A 26,125-nucleotide genomic window follows, 5' to 3' on the forward strand; every position below is an offset into this window, starting at 1 on the left:
TTCTCGCGACTCGAGCTCGCGACTGGAACGAGTCACGAGTTTGAGTCGCGAGCTAACTGCCTGGCCAAACTGGAAGTTTTCTCCTATAGTGCAACAGTTGGCATGACCCTTCAGCTCCCCCTGCATGCTTCACATGTGTGCTATTCTGGCGACTTGCCAGTCACGAGATCCAGTCGCGAGACTCCCTTGAATTGCACACTTCTGAGATTTCTTCACACTCTCTCACACACTACCCTTACATGAATCCCACCTAAATACAAGGTATCTAATTGCTAAATTACAAGCAAATTTGGCACAGAATAAAGTCAACAAATGATTGAATAAATTCAACATTACAACCTCTTTATTGTATGTAAATGCCAAGATGTTGTAAGACTCATGGACCTTGAGAGGAAGGTCATAATGTATTACAACTAGAATGCTACTTCAAAAAAAAATTATTGAAATAAATGAAGAAAAAAAAAGCCCATAAGTGATGAATGCATTATAGGCCCATATTTGAGACAAATGATTGGAAATTTATAAGCACATTCTAATATAAGCCCATGAGTGTGAGATGAGAGCATATTGTAAATGGACCAAGCCCTATGAAACAAGGGGCAAGGCCCATGAGAGAAAATGGAATGGATTTTGTAATTGGGCCTTCATTAAAATGAACTTAAAGATTATCTTATGGACAAAAGCTTTTAATTTGGGACTTGTGCTTATCTTGAGAATGTCTTGGAGGACATTTTCCACATGCCATGATGTCTTACTACCCAACTCAAGAGAGACTAACGATGCTTCGATCAAAGGAGTGGTTCACTTGCTTTTTCCCGCATTAAGGGATGCTCTAGGTCCATGGACCATCACGAGAGTTAACGACTTCCTCGAGGAAGGAAGTGATGGATCTTGGGAGGATCATGAGTGGACCAATGAAGAAGGAAAAGTTAGGTACTCCCTAACTCATATTTGGATGTGCAAGACCCCAATTGACCCACCAATGAAGGGCGATACTTTGTCTTCGCTGATAATGACGAGGACGAGGAAGACGACAACATGAGCACAGACTGATAGTGACCACAATTGGTCCATTAGAGAAGAAGATTACTCCTTTTCCAATCAAGAAGACTTAGCTGAAGCAATACGCATGTGGAGTCCTATGGAAGATGAAGATTGATCCATGGAGTTGAAGACCTTGTTCAAGGAAGGGAGCAAGGGCGACGCTACCAACGCTTAGGAGGAAGAGGAGCATAATAAAGAGCAAAGTGATCCATCTACATTCATTATGCCTATTGATGGGCACCTTAGCATTTGTACTTGGGTCGGTTTTTCTAAAGTCATTGGGAAAATGTCATGTAATGCAAGTTCTAATGTACTTTTAATAAAATGAATTCTGATTTGACTTATTTTGATGTGTCTTATAATATTGAAATTCTGCACTTAAATATTCCAATGAATTTGAAAATGAAATTAATAAACAACTGAAAAAGAAAATTGAACCTATGGAACTAATGCTTGAAACTCTTAAATTGGGCAATGAGAATCCATGCTTAATTAAAACTGGCTCCACTTTAAATGAACAAGAAAAGAAAGATCTCAAAGAACTACTCACTGACTTCCAAGAAATGTTTGCATGGTCCTATGAAGATATGTAAGGGATCACAACACCGTATTGACCCTCACTCCCATATAGTGCCTATCAAGCAAAAGTTGAGACACATGAGAACCGAGTGACCCCTTAAGATCAAAGAAGAAGTTACTTCATCAAACCTATGCACCAAGCTAAATGGATGGCCAATGTTATACCCGTACCTAAGAAGGATGTAAAGGTTAGGATGTGTGCAAACTTCAAAGACCAAAACAAAGCATGTCCTAAAGATGACTTCCCCTTCTCCCATATAAATGTCTTAGTAGATAACACCGCCATCATGGATGGTTTCTCCAGATATAACCAAATCAAGATAGTTCCTAAGGACATGACCAAGACCACCTTCACCACTAAATGGGGGATCTATTGCTACACAGTAATGTCATTCAGATTGAAGAATGCAAGGGAAACTTATCAAAAGATGGTCACAACCTTGTTACATGACATCATAGTGAAGTCAAAAGATAGAGAAGGCCACATTGTCAACTTGAGGAAGTTTTTCGAAAGGATCAAAGAATACAAGTTCAAATTGAACCACCAAAAGTGTACCTTTGGAGTAACCGCAGGGTAGTTACTAGGATTTCTAGTGAGCGATATAGGGATCGAAGTTTTGATCCATTAGTCACACATAGATTTCAAGATTCTTCCACAAAGATAGATGTGCATACATAACAAGCTAAGTTCATAAATGCACTACGCCATTAGTACAAAGGTACTAGGCCAAACTCACATGTGAAAGACCAAACTCACATGTGAAATGTGCTCAAACATATACGATCAAACTTTTTGAATTTTTCACTTTTTATGTGTTTTTGAATTTTCACATACACAAAAACAAAAACATAAAAGTAAGATCAAATGCAAAAACAACAAAAATAATGTATATAAAGAGATGCATGATGCACAAATGCATGACAATGAAGCATCTAATGCATAAAGGGTCCTACAAAGATCGAAAGAATTAGATCAATGACCAAAAGAGCATAAGCTCAACCATAGGAACCCTTCCTCATCCAAATGGAACGATTGTTTGGAATGAATGTCTCATGAGAAGTGAGACGAGGGTTGGAAGAATGAGAACCGAAGATGCACATAGACAAGGAGGTAAGAACATCAAAAACTTTCGTCAAAAACTTACCATTTTCCCCCAAATCCGGTTTTGCTTTTATAGCACAACTTCCAAAAAGCTTAAGTTTCTCTTTTCTTTTGATTCTTTTAAGAGTTTGAAACTTAGAGCAATGAGGTCATAAATGACCAAGGGCACCATAATGGTAACAAACAATGGGTTTAGGTCCACCAAGCCTTTTAGGGAGGGATCTAGCACCATGGTTTTATTCTTTCTTCAACATGGGGCATTGAGCTCTTATGTGACCAATCACACCACAATGATGGCAAGTAGGAACAAACGTAGATCCACTCAATTCCCTAAGATAGGACCTAAACAAAGGCTTAGGCTTATGAGCCTTTCTCTCCACTTTTTGATTTTTTCTATGTGGAGGAATGTACACCGATTTATCTTTTAAGGTAGAACACACAATAGTCACAAAATCGGGTACCACAACATAATTGCAACAAATATTTTCATCCATTTTAGCAATAGGTTCAGCAATCAAATACTCAGCATGCATCTTAAGAGATTCATTTTCACATTTAAGATCATCAACTAGTTTGTTAGACAAAACAAGTTTAGCATCCAAGTCTATATTTATACATTCAAACTCTTTCAGCTTTTCAAGAGAATTTTTAGCAAGCTTCTTATACTTTTCAACCAATTTATTGGATTCATTGAGCTTAGCAATCAAATCATCCTTTTCACAACGAAACTTGCTCAAATTCTTATGAAACTTCTTAACTCTTTTCTTCAAGAGTTTAATGTTAGGAAGATCAACAACACCCAAAGATTCATGTAACATGGCATCACAATCATGTGGATAAACACTCATAGAGGCATTTTTACAAACATATGGCATGTTATAATCAACAATATCCATAGAAGCATACAAAGCATTATCCATGGCAATACACACAAGGGGTCAAGGATCACACTTAGGTAATGAAACCAAAACAAGTGTACCCGCTCTGATACCAATTGAAAGCTCGATTATGTGTTAAAACACAAGAGCTGTTTAGACCCCCAAATTAAAAGTTACGGCTCGATTGATTTTACTCTAACTTAAACTAAGTGCGTAATAGAGTAAATGCAAGCGAACAAACAATGAAACTACTCTAAGCCATATTCATCAAACATAGTAGTAAAATGTGTAAGGTTGAATTTATTCAACCATCTAATTGGCTTTATTCCGTGCCAAATTTGCTTGTAATTCAGCATTTAGTAACCCTGTATTTAGGTGGGATTGTTGTAAGGGTAGTGAGTGAGATAGTGTGAAGATTGCTCAAGAGTGTGCAAGAAAACAGAGTGTCGCGGCTGGGACTCGCGGCTGGACTCGCGGCTTCGACCCGCCAGAAGATGCACACGTGCCAAGCATGCTGGAAGATGAACAGTCATGCTAGCTGGAGCACTACAGGACAAAACAGGACAACTGGCCATACGGTTAACTCGCGACTGGAACTCGCGACTCAGTCAAGCCGCGAGGTCAAGCCGCGAGCCACCCCTGTTTTGGAAAAACCTGACGTTTCGCATTCCACTCCACTTCAGTATAAATACCCTTTTAACCCACGATTGAAAGAGAGCTTCCAGAGAGAATTTTGAGAGAGAAACCCTAAAGAAAAACCAGATTGTTTCACCCACAATCTCTACCTTAGAGTCTCATCAAATTCCCTCACTCTCTTCCTCTCCATTGTCAAATCCTTGAGAGGCCTTTGTACCAAACCTGGTTCTCACCATTATCATCCCTGTGAGACAGTCGTTTGGAGTTCTGGGAAGCAGTTAGGAAGGAGCCAATATTCATTGGTTGATGCTACGGTGTAGTAGCGGAATCCGGAAAGCTAGAAAAGAAAAAGGTTCGGCGCAACCTCGTTGGAGCAAGAAGCTTGGAGGGCTTAGGTGCATTGGGTAGATTAGGCTCCATTAGAGCATTCACATCAAGGTTGCTAAAATGACTAAAAAGTCATTTTAGTAACCAACACACTAAAAACACCCACTACATCAAAGAAGCTATTGCTAAAAATTCTTGAGTTTGAGCTACAATGAACTGCTATCTCTAGTAACTCACTGTAGCTGAAACTCAAAAGAAAAAACAATTGTTTATTCATTACACACGTACTTGCCTCTCTTTCTCTTTCTCCCCTAATTTTTTCTCACACGTTCTCTCACCCACACAACCCAATCCCCCCCTTTCCCCTTTGCCCAGCGTAGCCCTCCCCTCCCTCTCTTTCTCCCCTAATTTTCTCTCATGCATTCTCCACTTGGGCTCTCCCCTTCGCCCATTAGAGCATCTCCAACAAATGCTGTATCGGGATTTTTTGGAGAATCTATGCTACTGTTCATGCTCCAACAGGTTTGGTATACACAAAACTTTTCTAAATTTTTTTTGAAGTTGCTACAGTACTTCTCTAAATCTAGAGAACACTGTAGCAACTTCAAATCAATATTTCTACTTAAAAAATTATCCTAGCTACTATTATATCAATTCTTTCTCTCTCCTCTGGATTTCTTTTTTTCTCTCATTCTCTCCGTTTCTCACATAATCCAAACACAAAACACAAAACAAAATCTAATTCTTAAAATAAAGTTGAATCAGAACAAGCAAATATGAAAAAAAACAAAACAAAACAAAAAAAAGAACAAGCCAATTTGACCTCGTTTCTCACATAATCCAAACACAAAACACAAAACAAAATCCAATTCTTAAAATTAAGTTGAAAAAAAAAAAAAAAAAAAAAAACGCCGATCTGACCCAACCTGGTGGTGGGAGGAGGACGAGCGACGGTGGGGTAGCAGACGTGGTAGTGCCGCATGGTGAACGCCGACGGTGGGGCGGCGGACGAGCAGCCTCTCTCTCTCTCTCTCTCTCTCTCTCTCTCTCTCTCTCTCTCTCTCTCTCTCTCTCTCTCTCTCTCTCTCTGATGTGCAGCAAATGAGTTGTTGGAATGTTCTTAAGGTGAAAAAGAAAATAAAAGAAGGGGACCTGGACACTTATGTGGAGGAGAAAAGCAAGAAAAAGAAAAAAGAAATGAAACGTGTATGGATGAAAATGAAATGAAAGGAAGAAAAATAATATAAAAAATAAAAAATCATAATTGAAAAATATTACCACAATATTTTCATAATAAATTTTAAGTAACAGATTATTATTAGTTAATATTGGCGAATAAAAAAATAATTTCAGTAGTGGATTCAAATTAAAACTAGTAACAACTTCCCACATAAATTTTGTTGTGAAAGTATTGCGTAAAATGTTATGAACATAACGCTTCTCATTGAAAAATATAGTTGTTAAAAAAAGAATAAACAATGAATGAAGAAATAATATTTAAATGAGATAGAGCATGAGATAGAAAATCTGTTGGAAAATGTATTTGAAAAAGTGGGTAAATAAAAGCTAAATATCACTGTTCATTCTCCAAACAGTACAAAAATTTGGAGAAGCTGCTAGAGATGCCCTTACAACTCCTGCCCTCTCACACACAAACAAGCCCACCACAGCACCTGCCATCTCTCCGCCCAACCCAACTCTTTCTCTGCCTAGCCCCCTCTCACTGGTTGATGGCTAGCAAATTGTGGGTCTCGATGGTTGATGGCTAGTGGATGATGGGTTTTGCCAATTGGTGGCTGATGGATCTCATTGTGCTGGATGATGGGTCTCGTTGGTTGATGGCTATTGGTTTTTGATGGATTTTTATGGGTTTGATGGGTTGTGCCAATTGGGTTTTTTATTAGATTTGTGGTGGTTCGGCGTGTGTGTTTGTGGTTTGTAATTTGATTTTGGGTTGTTTTAGTGTGTTTTGTGATTTGATTTTGGTGGGTGTAATTTGATTTTGTGATTTGATAGGTTCATGGGTTTTTGTCATGATTTGATTTTGGCTAAGTTTCAGCCAATGTGGCTATGGTGGTGGTTGTTATGGGTGGTTGTGACTGTGGCAATGATGGTTGTAGCTATTATTTATTGTGTTGGATATATTATTTTATTGTGAATGCTAAAATAATATCATTGATGTTTGGTGTTTTGTAAAATGAGTTGTTAAAATAAATAAAGTAGGTTTTTGAGTTGCTAAAAGCTATATTTTTTTTGGGGTAAATTGCAAATTACAGCCTTAACGCTTGGGGATGTTTAAATTTTACACTCTGAAGTTTCAGAATTTAGATTTCACCCCCCTGAAGTTTGGGAGTGTTTGAATTTTACACCTTAAAGTTTCAAAATTTTGGATTTTACCTCCTAAATTTTATGGCTATTTAGATTTTACTCCTTAAGGTTTGTGAGTGTTTGGATTTTACACCCTAAATTTTTAGAATTTGGAGTGTAAAATCCAAATTTTGAAACGTCACGATGTAAAATCTAAACACCCCAAACTTCAGGGGATAAAATCTAAATTCTAAAATTTCAAGGTGTAAAATTCAAACACCCCTAAACTTTAGGGGTGTAATTTGCAATTTAACTTTTTTTTTTTTTTAAGAACCTTGAAGCATTCCCATTAGGCGTTGTAAAAGAATGTCATTTTAACACATCAAAAATGCTACTTTATTATTTTAACACATCATTTTACAATTTACCATACATCACATCTTCTATTCTTCAATTCTATACATTATAATAATATTAAAAAAACCAACAATATAAATATAAAGAAATAAAAAATAAAAACTCATTTCAATAGCTCACCACCACTCCCACCCAACTCACTGCCACCCTCATCAGACTTCAACGGGTGGCGGACGGTTCGGTCGACGTCATAGATTGGAGAAAATGGAGAGAAAATGGCGAGGAAACTGCAAGAAAAAGTGAGAAAAACCCAGATCCGACGAAAATCTCATCGGAATCTATGAGATTTCGCCAAATCCGGCAGTAATCTCACCAAATCAATGAGATTTTGCTAGATCTAGTCAAAATTTCGTCAGATCTACGTGAAATATTGCCTGAATCTGGGTTTTTTTGCTGAGATCTGGAAATTTTTCGCCGGAATCTGGAATTTGTTCACCAAAATCTGGGTTTCTTCTCGGATTATGGGTTTTTCGCCGGTCGGTTTGGGTTTTTTGGGTTTTGGGGGGAGAGAAACCGAGACCGACCCGCCGGAGTCGATTTCTAGTGGAGAAGATCCACCGCCAACCGCCGAAGTAGTCAGGTTGGCCGATGTCGGATCAGTTCTGGTCGGGTTCTCCAAGTGGGTCTGGTTACCGGATGGTTTTGGACAGCCTTACCCATCATAGCCCACCCCACCACATCCCACCATTGTTACAAACCCACCACCACATCCCACCATTATTACAAACCCATCACCACCAACCAAAATCAACCAACCAACAACAACCAAAATCAACTAGCCACTATTACAAAACATTGCCACAAGCACCAAAAGAGAGAGAGAGAGAGAGAGGAGAGGTTGACAGCTCTAGGCAAGGCAGCTCCATGCAAGACAGCTTTAGGTGAGATCGGTAGCTCCAGGCAAGGTGACTTCAGGCAAGATCGGCGGCACGACAGCGACTCGAGGTGGGCGGAGTAAATTAAGGATGAGAGAGGAAAAGAATGAGAGTGAAGAAGGAGAGACAGAGGCAAACAGAAGAAAGAGCTTCAGAGGTGTGAGAGGAGAGAGGAGATAGGGAAGAGTGGACAAAAAAAATTCCCACATTGGTCTGTGCCCACCAACAAATAAAATAATAATAAAAGTTTTACAATTCATGAACAATACACTTCCAAATTTGAGATTGCACTCTTTATCCATGCCAAATATTTTGACATTTAAAACACCTAATATGAATGATTTTTTGATATTTGGTATGCCAAAACCAAATGCTAAATATTTGATATTTGACACACCTGATGAGAGAATGCTCCATTATTGTGAATGCTCTTGCGTGGCAGCTTTTCAAGACTACTACAACCACGTGTGCAACATATCCGTCGTCCAATCTAAAGAAATCTAGTAAACACCCCATTGGTCCGGTCCCACTTTCTTCGCGTTTAATTTTAAAAGCACCAATTTAAAATGCTACCGTTGGACCTCCACTCCCGGCCAAATAAAATACTAGCCGTTACACAACTTTGTCCCTAATCCATCATATATTTGCTATTGCTCGATAGTGAAACCCTTATTTTTTGCAAATAAAAAACCCAAACCCATTTTTCCCTCTTCGGTTATTGAACAAAACCCATATCATTTTCGTTTTCCATCGATTTCACGAAATCCCATCATTCTGTGCGTTTGTTTGATATTTCTTTGAACGAATCTTGATTTTCTTGGCTTAGAGAAGAGAAGGTGAGAGATTATGGCTTCAAAAACAGTGGCTAAAGATATCATCACTCTTCGTGGTTCAGCGGCGATTGTCAGCGAGTTTTTTGGTATGTTATTGTGCGTTATAGACTTCTTAGATAAACCCTCTTTTGAAATTCAGTGTTCTATTTTCTTTGTTGGGTTTTGAAGAAAATCTTTTCTGATCTTTTTATTTCTTTGCAATTCCTCTTTCAGGGTATGCTGCGAATAGGTAAGATTGGATGTTAATTTTCTCTTTCTTTTTTTTCTTTTTTTTTATTGGAATGTTGTTGTTGATGGGTTTTGAAAATTAATGTTGATTGAACATTGTTTAGTATTCTTTACAATCGCGGAGTTTATCCGGAAGAAAGTTTTGTGAAGGTGAAGAAATATGGGCTTCCTATGTTGCTTACTCAGGATGAGGGTGTTAAATCCTTCATTGCCAACCTAAACTCTCAGCTTTCTGGTAAGTTTTGCCTTTAAGAATAAGCATTTTCTATTCTGTTTGGATACTAAGAGATTTTCTGGTAAAAAAATCTAAGAAGTAAAGAATCAGGAAATTATTTAGTGGATCTAGAACAGTTTCACGGCTCTATTGAGGCCAGTTTCTCTTTTTATCATGAAACATATCAATAGAAGTCATGGGACACAAATTTGTTTGTTGGCTTTATGTGATTAGCATGATATGGGTCGATTTAAATGTACATGAAAAAGGAGGAGAAAAGAATGTGTCATTTATTTCATTTGGATATAGAAAGATTTGACTTTACTTGCTGACTTCTGTTTTTCATTTTCTGAGTATTGAAAACAAGAAAAACTAAGATTTTTATTCATTTGTTTGGGTTGTCTTCTTTGATGCATTCGTGTACAATGTTCATGACTGAAATGTTTTGGTTTTCTCGTAAAGAATGGCTGGAAGCTGGACAGTTGCAAAGGATTGTTCTTGTGATAATGAGTAAGGCTACCAATGAGGTCCTAGAGAGGTGGAACTTTACCATTGAGACTGATAGCGAGGTCGTTGAGAAGGGGTAATGAACCTTCTTAATATGAAGTTACTGAAATGTTCTAATTGTGGGTAAGTTCTCATTGTTTTCATTTTTTTTTTTTTTTCTGGTTTCAGTGTGTCTAGGGAAAAGAGTGACAAGGAAATCATGAGAGAGATACAAGCTATCATGCGACAGATTGCTTCAAGCATTACCTACTTGCCATGCCTCGACGAAGCCTGTAAGAACCATTCATCACTCCCAATTATGTCAATTGTGCTTGGTGTTTATTCCAATCAACCCGTTGTTTGTGCCTACTTCCTTTTAGGTGTCTTTGATGTGTTGGCCTACACTGACAAAGATGTTGCAGTCCCATTCACTTGGATCGAGAGTGACCCCAAACTTATTGCTAATCCACAGATGGTCAAATTGCATTCCTTTGATACCAAGGTGAGTCTGCAATGGTATTTTTGATTTGGTTGGAGTGACAGACTCTGGTTAGCTATAGTTGATGTGATGTGTTTGCTTGGGTTATGCAGATTCACAAGATTGACACTCTTGTGTCATACAAGAATGACGAATGGGATGAGCAGTAGAGAGAAGGCTGCTTTTTTACATGAGCAGTAGAGAGAAGGCCACAGATGGTCAAATTGCATTTGTTTCTTTTTTACCTCTTTGTGTGGTTCCTTCTTCGCTTGAGAGCGTGGTCATTGTGAATCTTTTATTCACATTTTGTAGTGGCTGATGAAAACATGGAGTGAAGAAGAAATATGAGTGTCTTGAATTGAATTGTAATCTGTTCCCCATTGAGATATATATAAGTAAATCCGTTTTGCACTTTAAGCCTTTTTGTTATGTTAAGGGAATAAACATGAGAATAAGTAAAAAATATTTCTTGCATTTTAATCATTGTAGAACTGTAGAACAAATATGGTTCATGAAAAAATTGGACATACAATTAAGTCAGCAACAACCACTTTAAGGTTCTGTGCTTAAAGTTTTGAACGATTTTGCTGCACGTTTAAAACGGGCAACTGAGTCTTTAAGAGCATTCACAATAGACGTGTTTCTAGTAGCAACTTACTACAGTAAGTTGCTAAAAAATTTATGTTTGCGCACCACTGATAAAGAACTTTTTGGTGTGTTAAAATAGCTTTTTAACACCTCTGCTCTTAAGCTATAAGCTATTTTAACAACTCAAACACCAAAAAACCGTTCTTTATTAGTGCCAAACTTAAAAAATTTAGCATGCAGTAAGTTGCTAGCTACATTTTAATGTATTTCTTCCCAGGCATGTTGTACCTGTGTACATAAACTTGTTAATGAATAGTTTTGAACATTAATGACGGGTTTCAAGAAACAGGATTAGTAACGTGCTCATTTTCAAGAACCAGTTATACCGCATACTCAGAAACCCACCAACGCAAATAGTAACAAATACATTAGCCCAGAATCGGCAAAGCAAATAGCAGCAAATCCATAGTGGGAAAAATGATTTTACTGGTAATGAACTTGGAAACCCTTTGTTGTCATTGGAAATACATATTTACACACAAGCTGTTCAGGCCACTATACGTTGAGATCAGAATTTGTGCAACAGGCTTTTTTCCATGTGCTACTATATAATTCTGAATTATACACAACTAAGCAACATGGAACCTGATCAGTAGGTATGGTAAACAGAATAACAAAGTCCCTCCAGTGTCAGTATTTAAACAATTTAACTGGAGAACAGCATTATACACAACTGAGCTAGACGGTTCCAAGCCGGTCGCACTCATATCAAGAAGAAAACAGAATGAGGTCCCTCCATCCAGACAATGATGAGCTGTCTTCAACTCACACCACGGTATATTGCACCAGGTCGAAGATCATCCATACTATCAATGTTTCGATACCCATCAAGCTCCCTTAGACATGACCAGCCTCGTTGAGAAAGAAAATTACGGTAATCATCTTCAGTGTAAAAAATCTTATCTTCAGTATGCATTGCTGGTATGTGATCGGACTCATCATAAAGACACACTTTAACGGCCAATCCTGCAATTAGGAGTTCAACATTTCTGCTTAGCCCCAACCAAAAAAATTGCTCAGCATAAGGGGAAAAAGATATTTACAACTCTTCCAGGTTATTGTCGACCTGTTAAAGTTATTATGCTGGGTTAGGGAATGCGGCTATAGGGAACATACTTCATTAGAAAGATCCAATTTCGTAACAGCACTACAGCTCTTGAAAAGGTGAAACAAAAAGAAATGTGATAATTAATCCCATCAATAAAAGCTGCTACCTTTCAACTTTTATTTTTTTGGGGTGATCCTTTTCTTAAGAAATATTTAGAATCATAATGACCTTTATGAAAACCACATATAATTGTACCTTCATCAAGATGAAGCATATAATTCCCCAAAGGCATATCCCGATCAAGGCTTCGGATTATCTGATCCTCATCCTCCAACCAAAACGCACGTTTGGTTCTCAACCTGAAAGCGCATCTTATTGCCTCCTTGATGGCATCTGTGCTGCCATCAATACCTATCCTTCTAGTGTAATCACCCCACTTGACTGATATTACCCTCCCACAATATGACTGACTCTCCCCACCTGCAAGTAAGGGAATAGAGAACTATAAAGTCAACATAAAGAAATCATTTATTAATTGTCCTCTCAAAAAAAAAGAAGCCAAAGGCTCATGATCCATAGTAGTGGCCTTGATCTCACTCACTTAGGCAGGTCATACAGAGGACATTCCACCCATAAACAAAATGTTCTTACTATTAACAAAATGATACTCATCCACAGAACACAACTTGAAGGAGAAGTCACAAATAAAGATGTCTGTTAAGATAATTTCAAAACAGTCAGATTAACTGCAAAGTTACCATTTCCAGGGGTTTCTCTCCAATTCCAAGGAGGAACACCACTTGCTGCAACTGCATCAGCTGTGGTAATGGCAAGAGGATGTCCATCATGATCCAAACGTCTCTCAAGATTGAGTGTTGGCCTGCCAGTAGCTGCACATGAAAGAACTTAAATGGGAGGGGAAAACATTTTTCTTTGAGATACATAGATAACAAGGAAAACTCTCTCTCCCAAAACAGGAAAAGTACATAATAATAATTATTATAAAATAAAAATAAAAAAATAAAAGGCTGTGCAAAAGTATCTAAACGACCAGAGATACATATAATTCAGATGATTGCATTGTGTCAAAGTATTCAGGTCTCGGCTGTATGATATAGTTAGGTAAGTATCAACAAAAGACTGAACTCTGAAGTAGGCAGTAGTATCGTCAAGCGTCTGTCCTCTCTATTGGACCTTAATAGACTGTTCTATGGATTATTGAAGTGGACTAGACCTAAACAACAAATCAACACAAGTAAAGAAATTGTCTACTCAAAACTTAGAGAAACATAGAGAGAAGAACTAGGAGATAATCAAGAGAACTTTCGCAATACATTTTAACTACCCTCCAATAAAGTTTGTCTCAAGTCAGGAAATGGAAAATGGTGTTTGCATTGAGGAAAGACAACAGAAATGCCGATTACAAATAGTGGTATTGCATCTGTATATCCATGCAGAAAATCAAGTTCACTCAATATCAAACTAGGTAAGTGTAAGTCCATAAATCATTTACCCCAATATAGCTAATTCTTATCCTCTTTGCTCTCATTTCTCAATTTCTTCTATTTTCATTTATAAGGGTATTTGTTTTTAGGGGAGAACGGAACCGGGCATAAGGAGCTTCAATCGCTATTATACCAACTCGCTCATTTATAGTATAGAGTTGAAAAAACAAAAGAAGCAGCCAATGATGACAAAGAAACTTTTTCTGTAAAAACTCAGATCAGCATTATGTGTAGCTGTCATCAAGTGACAATGGTAGACCAAAGAATAAGTGGCTGATATGAAATGAGCTCTTTTTTAAACTAAACTTCCAAAACCCAGATTTCTTGTCTCAACATGCGACTAATTCTTCAATGATAGTTGATTCATTACAATTATTTGTAATCACAACTTTAAAAGAGTTTTGTATCTTGGCAATGGGTAGAGAATACTTCACACTTCCTTTAACATGAAAAGCTCAGCATCCACAATAAAATAATATAATTCAAAGCTAAATGATTGTTTATGGTAGTGGTGGTGATTTCATCCAATATATATTTTCTAATATATTTTAAGTGAGGGAGGGGGAATTCAAATGCTAGACGTTTTCCATTGAAAATGCTCAGAAATGACACTTGACCTAAGAGGTCATTGGCGATTCCATCCAATATATAGCCATATTTTATTGTAGACTAAAATTCAAAAAACAATGAGCATGTGAACATGCATGTCCCATGCAACAAGAATGGTGTGCAATTTTGATGCGAGAGACGCAAGAAGATTATTATTTAGTATTATTTATGTTTGCAAGTCAATTGTATTTTTATGTTTTAGGTCCTAGTAATTTATTAGGGTATTAGTATTTTAATTTGGAAGCAAGGTTATTTTTGTAATAAGGCAATTAGAGTTTCCTAACCAATTAGAACTAGGGTTTAGCAATCCTTTATAAGCAACCTATTGTACTCTATGAAGCACGGGTGCGTTTCCGGATTCGGATGCGGGTGTGGAACTCAGCAATTTTTGAAAAAGAAGGGTGTGGGTGCGACGGGGTGCGGCGATTAAAAAATTATTAAAAATATTTTTATTTATATTTTCAATATATTTTTACTATTAAAATATACTTAAAAAACACATTACTATGCCTTGATTCACAAAACAAAGAAAGAAGAAGGCAAGAAACACAAAACAAAACACAAAACAAAAAGGAAAACACAAAAGAAGCAACAAATATTTAGATTAAAATTGAGGAAGGACAGATTTAGGATGTTTGGGCCTCATTCAAAACCGATTTCGGCTGTTCTAGCATGATTCAAAGCCTATTTCGGCCTGTTTCAACCATTTCGGTCGCCAGTCGATATGGCCCAATTCGGCCAATACAACCCGATTCTGGCCGAATCGGCCCGGTTCGGCGCGAATCGAGCCGAGTTGGCGCAAATCTGTGAAAAAAAAAGAGCTCAAACGCGGCACCAGTGCGCGGGCATCCACGTCGGACTTCGATGCGGCACCCTCCCAGGCCGCGTCTGTGCTTCATAGATTGTACTCCTTGAGAAGATAGTAGATATTTTGATGAATGAAAAAAATGGTTGTTTGATCTTTCTTTGATCTGATGCTGACTCCTAGCGGTTTCCCCACTTGGTGCCGACTCCAAGCAAGGCCTAAGTGCTGACTCCTAGGTCATCTCTTTATTTTATTATTTGTTTCAATTTTGTTCTGGTTGTCTTACATCATATTTGGGATCAGAGCAAACACCGATCTGTTGAAGCAACACCGCAGGAAAGAACCAGAAAATATCAACCAAAAAAAAAAAAATTTCGTTGCCGTGTTTCTCATCCCATCAAATCACAATACCCACACAAAAGCCAACCACCATAAAGGAAACCAGATCCAGAAAACCTATAACCCACTCCACCAGAACAGTACCGCAAGAATTCGTTAATACCGATCTCACCCCGTCGATCCAAAGCCGCTGCCCACAGCCATCACAAGCTGCCAGAAGGGCCAGCCACCACAACCACAACACTTGTCGGAAGCCTCAGCCTCACATGCCGCTGGTTCTACTGCAACGCCAATCCTGCATCTATCCAATCTCATGAAGTAACCCACTGGCCTGTCTAAATTCCCCTATTCCCCTTCTTTAGCCATTTACGTGACCTACTTGATCTGATTAACCTTAAACACATCTGACCCGACCCAAAGACAGCCCATCTTTTGCCTTAGCCTTTACTGTCCCAACCCAATTTCGAAAAAAATAAAAATAAAAACCTTAATTAGACCAAATTGTCCCAACCCATTCAACCTACTGAACCCAGTAACCCAAAAAAAAAAAAAAAAAAAAACCAGCCATCAAAACCAATTAAACAAATAGCCCAGTCCTATACCCATCCACTGCAAAACCCACCCTGCCTCAATTTAAATAACATATAAGCAGTCATATTAACCATTAAACCCAGAAGTCAACCCCCGTGCACATCAAGTGTTCTTCAACTTCACAGAAATTTTCCATATCGGTGTTTTGTGACTCCAAGTCTGAGCTGAAAATGACTGTCTTTGATAGAGAATTTGAGGAGGAGATTAAGGAGGCTGGGAATACACTCCTTAACCCTCCTTCCTCCATTGATGATCTCCTCACTCTTCTTGATAAAGTTGAAAATTTGTTAGCATATGTGGAGCAAGAACCATCCAAATCAATGCGAGATGCTCTTTTACCCTCAATGAAGGCACTAATCACTAATAAACTTTTGCGACATGCTGAAATGGATGTGAAGGTTTCAGTTTTATCTTGCATTATTGAGATTACAAGGATAACAGCACCAGATGCCCCATATAAGGATGAGCAAATGAAATAAATATTCCAATTGATTTTGGTAGCATTTGAAAATATGTCTCATGTGTCTACTCACTCTTATAAGAAGGTGGTTTCAATTCTTGAAACCACTGCAAAGGTCAAGTTATGCTTGGTGATGCTGGATCTTGAGTGTGATGCATTGGTTGTTGAGATGTTTCAAAGTTTCTTAAAGATAATTAGGTCCAACCATCCACCTGCTGTACTTTCAGCCATAGAAACAATTATGAATCTGGTCATAGATGAAAGTGAAGACATTTCCTTAGATCTTCTCAGTTCACTTTTTGCTAGTGTAAGAAAGGAAAATCAGACTGTTTCACCTATTTCGTGGAAATTGGGGGAGCAAATAATCACTAGGATTAATGCCCAGCTAGAAAAGAAAATGGCACCCACTCAAAAACTACCTAGCAAGCTTGAGGGTGCACATGATGTGAAAGTTGAAGTAGTTGAATGTGCTTCTAATCAACCCTCCATAGTGCTTAAAGATCTACATCTTGGTGAAGTCGAAGAAGTTAAAACTACATTGTTTCCTATGGTTCATAAGGTTCAAGATGATATTATACTGATTCCACACATTGATTTTGTTATTCCAAATGAGTTTGATGTGGTGGAATTCAAGGTTTTTCTTTTCTCTGTGCTCCCTAAGGTGATTCCAGACTTAAAGCAAGTGTTACTTGTCAACATTCAAATCCTTCAATGTTTTAAAACTCGAGATCGAGTTTTCTCCAACCAGAGGAGAATGATGCGGGAGACGCAAGAAGATTATTATCTATATATATATATAAAACCGAAGCCTTGCTTTCTCCACAATTTTCCACATCAGCATTTTTTATTTATATTTTTTAATAAAAAAATAATTAATAAACTATTAATCATCTAATAGTGGGCCATAGCTTAAGTTGATCAGGCCATGATAATGATCTAATAGTGGGCCGTAGCTTCTTCAACTTGATATATACCGTAGCTTCAATTTGATATATATTAGATATATTAAAAAACGTATCTTTCTTCCCCAAAAGCAACCCAATAAAATTCCTGAAACAAACCTAATTAAAAAACCTCTCTTTCTTCCCCAAAAGCAAACCCGTTAAAACTCCTCAAAAAAATATTTTGCTAGCAGACTAAAGAATCAACGAAGAAACAACAAATCAAGCAAAACAACGCTGACCCAAGCACGACCATGGGTGTTCCTCTCTCAAACGCAGAACCAAGCTCGACCATGGGTGCCAACGTTTTCAATCTTCGACCCGGCCGCCATATCAGATCATTCTCTCTAGGTATTTCTCAATTAATCTATGACTAATCTCTTTTCCTACTGTCTTCAATTAGGTTTTCTGTCAATTTAGGAATTTCAATTCCTAACCCTTTTTTCCTCTCTATTCTTTTTTTGTTGGAGTCAGGGAAACACTAATAGAAAATCAATTTCTACAGGTTTTGTAAGAAAATATTGTGGATATGAATGGGTTTTGTAGTGGAGATGGTATTGAAGAGCCTCCCAACCCTCAAAATCTGACAACAATCATACAGGTTTTGCCTTATCTTCAAGTTCTGCTTTATTTGCTATTTAGGTTTTTTTACCATATCCGATTTACCTTAACTTAATCGTCTGTTTGATTGAATAATTATTTGGCTAACTAAAATGCCAGCCTTCTCTGCCTCTTCATTATAGAGAAATAGGGAATTAAAAATGTGTTGATGAAATTTTTATTTCTTGCTTTATAATTAATTCTTAATTTGGTTTGTATTCTAGAGTTGATTGTATTTTGTAGTTTATAATTTTGAATTTGGTTGGAAATTTTTATTATTATTTGTGAATTTGAAATTTAAAGCAGTTGAGTATGAGGATATTTGTAAACCTGTAGTTTGGCTTTGTGTGTGGTTCTAATATATATCAAATTTCAGGAAGGGGTTACTTAGTATGTGGTTTGACCTATAAAACTTCAATGCTGCTATATCCTCCTCCTCTCAGGTTCTCACATTTTCTTATTTAGTATTTTAATTCCTTTTTCTATTTGGTTGGAGATTTGTACTTTTCTTTATTTTTTTGTTATTATTAGTAGCCTTGGTTGGAGTTTCTTAATTCCTATAAGATATTGTTTGAAATACAAAGTGTTTTGGCTGAATTATTATGTAAGCATCCAAATAAGAAGTTGTATAACTGACTGGAAACTCAGACTCAATTTGTTATTTTCTATTTGATTATTGAATTCCCTGTAGATTTTTTGTTTGGGGTAGGGTTGGAGTAGACTATGTGTATCTGTGGGAGTCTTTTTTATATCATTATTGGTTTATTAAGTTTAATCTAAACTGTATATGCAATACTGTGGCTCTATTTGGATTTTGAAGTTTATTTTATATCAGAAGTATTTGCCATATAAAATATTAGTAGTAAATAGTGTTAGGGTATGAAAATATCAGAACACAAGTACCGTTTTACATATAGTATACCTGGCTGTCTCTGGTAATTTAGACTTTGCACATTCGTGATATCATTATAACTACGGTGTGTAGCTCTGGACAGGTGCTTCCAATAATTGGGTTATTGGATTTAATTTTGTGAATTCTTATTTGGGTTCATGTATGGCTGCCAATGTCTGAATTCTTATTGTAATTTATGCACGATTGGGTGTTGGTTACCTGAGATTTTAAGTTTATTTTAGGTTTCTAATTGTGATGGAAATGCCCTGTTTCAAACATATTGTCCTTCATTTCTATTTGCTGGGAAATCTAACTAAATATCTAGCACAAACTTTGTGATATTGATGGCTGACAGACCGTTATTATTCTACTGTTATAAGTATGAATATTTGATCTAAATTCAATGTGTTTCAAATCTTGCTGTAGTTGCATGAGCCCTTTGTTGCATGCCATAAATGTCCTACAAAAATCTTAGAATAAAATGAGAGGTAGCTAACCTAACTTCTATCTAGCACTTCAAGCCTTCAAGAGACAATGGATCCTTTGTAAATAAATTGAATCTATAAATATTGAAGCTTTAATGTCATGTGTTCTGTGCATTGTCCATACCCTCCTTGCTTAAGAAGTGTATGGACAAATTTATACAAAATTTAACTATAAAATTATGAATTGATTGATATCAAATTCAATTTATAGGAAACTATCTTTACCTGTTAGGGAAAGATTACAAACATTAAGATAGATAATTTTGGGTGGTATTTTATCTGTTGCGAAGTATGTCGTAAAAAGGTGAAATCAAGAGATGAATTTTTATGGTGCGACAATTGCAACAAAAAGGCATCCTTCCCAATCCCAAGGGGTACACAAAATAAAATGTTTACTTTTAATATTAAAATACACAATAACTAATATGATATTAACATTATATATGTCATTTCTCTTATCAGGTATAGAATTCAAAAGCAATGTGCAACTCACACTAACATTTGTACTCAAGGAAAACCAAAGGACATATTCAGTGTCTACTACAAAGCAACAAAGGAAGAAAATACAAAAAAACACTTTAAAGTTGTCTTTCGATTTATTTTAAATATTGATTAAGTAGTTCTTTAAATTTGTGTTTCATACATTTTATGGATAATTGAGGATGTTAAAGATTTAATTCTTCATTTTATTTTAAACTTATGTTTGATTTCTATTTTTTATTATGTAAATTAATGTTTCATATCAAGATTAATATTTCATGTCAAGGATAGGAAGCTATAAAACTGGAATCCTAATGTACAAGCAAAGAGGAAGATAAAAAGAATAGCTTACATCTTTATACACTAGCTTTCCCGTGCATCGCACGGATTAGCGACTAGTTTAGTATTATTTATGTTTGCAAGTCACTTGTATTTTTATGTTTTAGGTCCTAGTAATTTATTAGGGTATTAGCATTTTAATTTGGAAGCAAGGTTATTTTTGTAATAAGGCAATTAGGGTTTCCTAGCCAATTAGAATTAGGGTTCAGCAATCTTTTATAAGCAACCTATTGTACTCCTTGAGGAGATAGTTGATATTTTGATGAATGAAAAAATAGCCGTTTGGTCTTTCTTTGGTCTGGTGCTAACTCCAGGTCTACCCTAAGTGCTGACTCCTAGTGGTTTTCCCGCTTGGTACTAACTCTAAGCAAAGCCTAAGTGCTAACTCCTAAGTCATATCTCTTTATTTTATTGTTTGTTTCAATTTTGTTCTGGTTGTCCTGCATCAAATTTCCTTTTTTATTTCCTTTTTCTGCACAACTAAAAACATAATAAAACAAAAACCACTGAACTTAAAGATCCACACTAGTCATGAGCAACCCAACCAAAAAAAAAATATATATATATATATATATATATATATATCCAGAAGCCAGTAAATAGGATAGAAAGAAACATAAAATGTAAATCAAAGAATGACAATCAAATATTTCCATACCTTCCACTGGTCCAAAAGAAATGCCAGCATCCTCAATACCTGGGTGAGCACAAAATGAGTTAAGCAGTTTGTCATATTGGCACCAGTTCATAATAACAGAAACATGTCATATAATAAAATTAAAAGATTTATACATGTTTTCGAACCATGTCAGATCATACAATTAAAAGATTTATCCATGTTGCCTATTATTATCAGAAAAAAGTGAATATAAATAAACAACCATATAAACTGCAGTTTAAACCAGGAGGTAAGGGGTTGCGAATTTCAAGAAACCAATTGTAAAGAACATTTAGTACACTAGTTAATGGATGCCCAAGCAGTGGAAATATGTAAATCATGAATGCAAGTGTTCAACAAACTAATGAAGTAGAACATAAAAGGATGCTCAAATAATGTTTTTTAAATAAATAAAAAAGACAAAGGTAAAAAAGGATGCTCAACTAAATCATGTACAGGAAATCCCAATATGCCATGTGATGCTTCAACGAACATTAGAATGGCACAATTCAAAAGCATGAGACCTTGTTGATAACCAACTACAGAAGCCAGATTTCATAAAGTTTGGCTCCCCATTCAGAAATTTTCAGTTAATAATTTATGATATTGGGTCACTGGGAGCATTCAGGAGATAAATCAGACAGACTTATGTGAGCAAAGTACTCCAAATCCATAAATCACAAGCACTGGGTTAACAAAAACGTTAATCTAACAAGTAATAGCAAAAAAATTAACAAGCTCAGCTAGACTTCACAATAGATTCCTGACTTCGTGACTAGGAGGAATGTCTTTCACACAAACATTTATATACGACTGCTTGGAGATCACACTTCTGTGTGGCATTATATCGGAATTCACCAGGAGTATAAATGACAGAAATACTAAATCAAGAACTAAATTATTGACAAGTGCATCTAAGTCTCCTTCATATGTACACCCCTTAGGGTTGTCAGCTCAACTGAGATGCAAAACAGCTTTTCTAACTGTTTTGTAACTTCCAGTAATATCCAACTCAAAGCACTGTAGCTATCAGTTCCAAGTTTAATCTTAGCCTTTGTAATCCCCTCTCAACTATTACCAATGATAAGAGTTAAGAGTAACAGGATGAGCCATGGTTACTTCAAAAAGAAGAGATGTTACATCTTCCATTATGGAGAAGAACTGAAGAAAGTTAACCCACATAGCCAGAATATCAACTATCTGTTAATGTAGTGACCATGGTGTTAGAAGGATTAAAAGAAACTTAGGCAATCAAGTCCACTAATCCATCACAGATGCTACATTTTTTTTATATAGGTAATCCATCACAGATACTACTGAAATTTTTTATTAGAAAATTGGTCTTGTATAGATGTATTTTCACTATTTTGCAGAGGTTAACAATCTCAACTGTGGATAGGAATGGGAGCGAGAACAGCCAGAGCAGCTTATAATATAATGAAAGTGTAAGGGCATAAGAAGAATAACTAAGCACTTGATCAGAAAGGTAAGGATAAAGGGGTTTAGATATTCCAAATCCAAAAATGTATGAAATTTTGCATCAGTCAGTATGAAAATTATCCAACGTGGTTACTGTCATCTATCCATTATCCTAATATCCATAGATGTGTATTCACTAATCTACATGATGAGACTACAGATGCTCTCAATACGCAGGAGCATATGACATTTGGAAACAATTAAAATCACAGAATGCTCTGCATCATCCAGTCTTGCATGTTCACTACAGATAATCAGAGAGCCAAATAAGGCACGAGGATTGTAAGAATACGCAATCAAAGGAGTGAGAATCTTCTGGACATTTTTTACCTAAAAGAACCATTTTGCAGAAAGAATCATTTATGATACACGAATACTAACATTTAAAATAGACTAATCGGTAACATATAGGCTATTAATGAAAAAAGCTCTAAAACTGTCCATGTATTTTTTACTCTTAAAAAGACAGAAGAGAAAATCGTCATAATCATCAAGTGGAAGGAAATTGAAAGGACAAGATATGTGGGTTATCAGAAAAAAATAGTCCCCACTCATTCTCCATTCAGATCAGACAATTGCAAACAGGCAGGATTTAAAACTAAAAAAATTAATTTCATGATTCAAAAGGAACTTCTTTCCTGTAGATAAATTGAGACCTAGTGATTTGAAATCCAATGATATGTAAGCTTTTAGGGAAAAATACAGTAAAAGGGACAAGTCTAGTCAAGAAGCCAAGGCAGATAAATGGTCATTTGCATGGACTTCCCTTCTTGACATGCGTATGAAACTGGGAAGAAAATTATATTCATTCAAGTAAATTGATCTATGAATCCCTTAACTGGTTGATGAGATATCCTGTTTCTAAACAGAACTAGAACATGACATTCGCACTACAAAGTGAGCTACATACCCCTACACCCAGTACCACTGATGAGATATCCTGGTTTCTAAACAGAACTAGAACATGACATTCGCACTACAAAGTGAGCTACATACCCCTACACCCAGTACCACTGATGAGATATCCTGGTTTCTAAACAGAACTAGAACATACAGCACCACAAACTGAGCTACATACCCCCACACCCAGTACCCACCCACCCTCGCACTCCCACCCCCGCCCCCCAAAAAAAAAAAAAGAAAACCAAAGTAAGCGGTGTACAGAAAACTCAAAGTAAGCACTATAACATTGCAGACAACACTCTAGGTAATGTCTCACACTGGGCTTGCAGAAAGAGTCAACATGTGACTATCAATATATATTTGCAAAATGAGGAATAACCAAAAATAGCAATTTCAAGAGCATGCTTTGATAAGGTAGATTTGCTTTTTCAACTTAATCTGTTATACTTATACCCATTTACAAGGCCTCTAAATATAGCTTCTAATAGAATCATTCCATAAGACAGCAAACACTACACATGGCAATCTCAAGTAACACAAAATATTGTAAGTTATCCCAATCATATACACCCAGATAACACAAATCAGGCATTACCCAATAAAACCCACATCCAGAAACACCTATTCAAATCAAATACCTTTACCAAAAAAAGAAAAACTAAAATTCGGGCAATATTCCGCCAAAAACGAAGCTCAAAAACTATACCTTTATCAGAGAATTGCATATAGGTATCAACCTTAGGTGGAGTGGGGCTCTTGTACTGTGCATTCTTACTCCTATCTCTCAAAATCTCTTCAATCTCTTTGTAATAAGACATCTTAGCAGACCCACTACCTCTATCTTGGTGCTTAGCCTTCTTGAACTCTTTAAGCAAGTTCCTCCACTTGTCGGTGCACATAGTGGGTGATCGATCGAACCCTTTTTCTCTCATCTTCGACGAAATCTGCTCCCACAAGTGCTTGTTCGACTTCGAAGTGTTGAACAACCCGTCCATTTCTCTGCGCAGAGAGATTAAGCTACGAGTCTCGTCTTGGACCCACGTCTCGGCTCGCTTCTTGGGAGCCTTGACTTCGACCTCGACTTCATGGTCCTCGTCGCCGCCACTGCTGTCGCCGAGAATCATTTGCTGGTGCTGGTGGTGAGAGTGGGCGTGCGTGTGAGGGTGAGGTTGAGGAGCGTGGTGAGGTGGCAGGTCGCCGCCGCCGCCGCCATTGGAGACGACCTCGATCATCATGTCGCGTGCGCCTTCTTCTTTGTAGAAGTCTATGGGGCGCGGCTTCTCGGACAAGTACATGGTGGTGGGCTTTTGTTTTTTCTCTGATGTAGGTGTTTGTGAAAATGCCTCCGAGAAAGAGAAAGAGAGAGAGAGAGAATTAGATTGAGATGAGGAAGTGGGAGTGAGAGTAAAAAAAGTTCATTTTGTTGTTGTAATAAGTAAGGGGATTGAAGTTGAGTGCGGTTCTTTTCTCTCTTTTTTTGGATTTGGTTTCACTTTATTGCAAACGGTAATTTTGGGGTTTTAGCAAACAAGTGTGTCCTTGTGAGTTGAGAGAGAGAGAGAGAGAGAGCGAGAGAGAGGTGCGTGAAGTAAAAGCTTTGTGTTTGATTAGCGGAGAAATGGGAGAATCGGTTGAACTTGATATGGACTCCTCTCTTTCTTTCTTTCTTTCTTTCTTTCTTGTGTTCTACTGTTCATTTCAGCTCCTCCTCCTCTGTCCCATCCTTGAATTTTGCACTCAAACTCTATTAATTTTTATTGGACGATTTTAGGCATAGAGTCGCAAGGAAGAACTATCCAAAATACATATGGGAAAAAGTTAACAAAGTTTTTATTTATAAAAAAATATATATTAATTGAAATTTTCTACCAGAAAAATAAAAAATAATTAATTTTTTGACCATTTTTTAATATTTTCTACAATAAAAGTAATATCAATTTTTTTTTAAATGATCCATTAATAAATGTTCTAAGACCATTCATTATATTTATAAAGGCAAAAGTTAAGAGATGTCCTAACCGTATTAGTTTAATAAATATTTTTAGAAATTCTTTGAGTAATGTCACCGTGCATAAACTATTTTACAAACCTATTTACAAAGAGAAATAATATGTCTACAATATTTTTACAACAAATTCTAAGTAGCAGGTTGTTACTGGTTATTATTGTTAGGGCAAAAAAGTAATCTTAATGTTAGTTTCAAATTTGAACCAATAACAACTAACCACCTATGATTTGTTGTAAAAATATTGTAAGCGTAGCATCTCTCTTTTACAAATTATTAATGTAAGACTAATACTGTAGACATAAACTATTTTACAACATTTTTATAAACTGCTAATGTGGCTTAACATTTACCAAATAATTATTGGTAAATAAAAATGTGATATTAATGATGGCCCAGATTAGAACTAGTAAGAATTTGTCACATCAATAGTTTGTAAAAATGTTGTAAAATAATTCGTGTCTGTAGCATTACTTTTAATGTAATAGGTGATTATTGGTAAGTAAAAAAATAACGTTAGTGATAAACCCATATGAATATGAATAAGAATTTACTATATCAACAGTTTATAAAAATACAATAAATTAGTTTATGCTTGGCACATTACTCAAACTTTTTCCTAGTAAAAAAAAATATTTTTTTTTAATAAATTTTTAAAACCCCGTTAACAAGATCCTATAAATATATATATATATGTTTTTTTAATAATTTAATAGTTATAAAACTTGCAATGCAGTGAGAGATTTGAAATTTAATATCTTCATTGAAAATGCCTAATGTAATTGAGCTGAAAGGGCACATCTGCTTGCCAAAAGAGTATAAATAATTTTTAATTACGGATACTTTAAGGAAAACTATAAATGTCTCCACGATAAAAGAGCTAAAGGCACACATCTACTTGCCAAAAGAATATGAATAATTTTCAATTATGAAT

At 36.4% G+C, this 26,125-nt stretch overlaps 2 protein-coding genes and 1 long non-coding RNA gene across 7 annotated transcripts; 2 read left to right on the forward strand and 1 right to left on the reverse strand.

The window, feature by feature from the left end:
• The first annotated feature begins 8,781 nt into the window (after positions 1-8,781).
• On the forward strand, positions 8,782-10,821 carry LOC126718269 (mitotic spindle checkpoint protein MAD2-like). Of its 2 annotated transcripts, XM_050420387.1 has the most exons (8): positions 8,782-9,084; positions 9,212-9,227; positions 9,331-9,461; positions 9,903-10,023; positions 10,116-10,219; positions 10,307-10,428; positions 10,518-10,581; positions 10,613-10,821. In XM_050420387.1, exons 1-7 carry the CDS (start codon positions 9,012-9,014, stop codon positions 10,572-10,574), a joined length of 624 nt encoding a protein of 207 aa, XP_050276344.1. In that variant the 5' UTR covers positions 8,782-9,011; the 3' UTR covers positions 10,575-10,581; positions 10,613-10,821. The 2 variants fall into 2 exon arrangements, with proteins under 2 accessions (XP_050276344.1, XP_050276343.1); XM_050420386.1 differs by having other exon boundaries at positions 8,789-9,084; positions 10,518-10,821.
• A 623-nt stretch (positions 10,822-11,444) lies between these two features.
• LOC126718271 (trihelix transcription factor GT-1-like) lies at positions 11,445-24,926 on the reverse strand. 2 transcript variants are annotated; one of them, XM_050420388.1, is made up of 5 exons: positions 23,893-24,921; positions 20,805-20,843; positions 12,859-12,990; positions 12,356-12,580; positions 11,445-12,018 (listed from the first exon to the last, which is right to left on the reverse strand). In XM_050420388.1, exons 1-5 carry the CDS (start codon positions 24,479-24,481, stop codon positions 11,813-11,815), a joined length of 1,191 nt encoding a protein of 396 aa, XP_050276345.1. In that variant the 5' UTR covers positions 24,482-24,921; the 3' UTR covers positions 11,445-11,812. The 2 variants fall into 2 exon arrangements, with proteins under 2 accessions (XP_050276345.1, XP_050276346.1); XM_050420389.1 differs by having other exon boundaries at positions 11,821-12,041; positions 23,893-24,926.
• LOC126718272 (uncharacterized) lies at positions 17,416-20,040 on the forward strand. Of its 3 annotated transcripts, XR_007652881.1 has the most exons (4): positions 17,416-17,701; positions 17,856-17,951; positions 18,327-18,393; positions 19,790-20,040. It is a non-coding gene; the product is annotated as an uncharacterized LOC126718272 (long non-coding RNA). The 3 variants fall into 3 exon arrangements; XR_007652883.1 differs by having other exon boundaries at positions 17,856-18,393; XR_007652882.1 differs by lacking the exon at positions 18,327-18,393 and having other exon boundaries at positions 17,417-17,701.
• Positions 24,927-26,125: the final 1,199 nt, after the last annotated feature.

This window comes from Quercus robur, chromosome 3 (assembly GCF_932294415.1).
Source record: "Quercus robur chromosome 3, dhQueRobu3.1, whole genome shotgun sequence".
In the NCBI taxonomy this organism is placed as follows: domain Eukaryota; kingdom Viridiplantae; phylum Streptophyta; class Magnoliopsida; order Fagales; family Fagaceae; genus Quercus; species Quercus robur.

Bases quoted from the DNA above. Each gene is read 5' to 3' on its own strand.
- LOC126718271 (XM_050420388.1), bottom strand. From the start codon at position 24,481: ATGTACTTGTCCGAGAAGCCGCGCCCCATAGACTTCTACAAAGAAGAA. The intron at 20,844-23,892 runs GTATAGTTTTTG...GTGCTCACCCAG, and splicing joins TATGCAATTCTCTGATAAAG to GTATTGAGGATGCTGGCATT. The intron at 12,991-20,804 runs GTATGGAAATAT...TTTCATGTGCAG, and splicing joins TTCTTTTGGACCAGTGGAAG to CTACTGGCAGGCCAACACTC.
- LOC126718269 (XM_050420387.1), top strand. From the start codon at position 9,012: ATGGCTTCAAAAACAGTGGCTAAAGATATCATCACTCTTCGTGGTTCA. The intron at 9,462-9,902 runs GTAAGTTTTGCC...TTTCTCGTAAAG, and splicing joins CCTAAACTCTCAGCTTTCTG to AATGGCTGGAAGCTGGACAG. The intron at 10,024-10,115 runs GTAATGAACCTT...TTCTGGTTTCAG, and splicing joins AGCGAGGTCGTTGAGAAGGG to TGTGTCTAGGGAAAAGAGTG.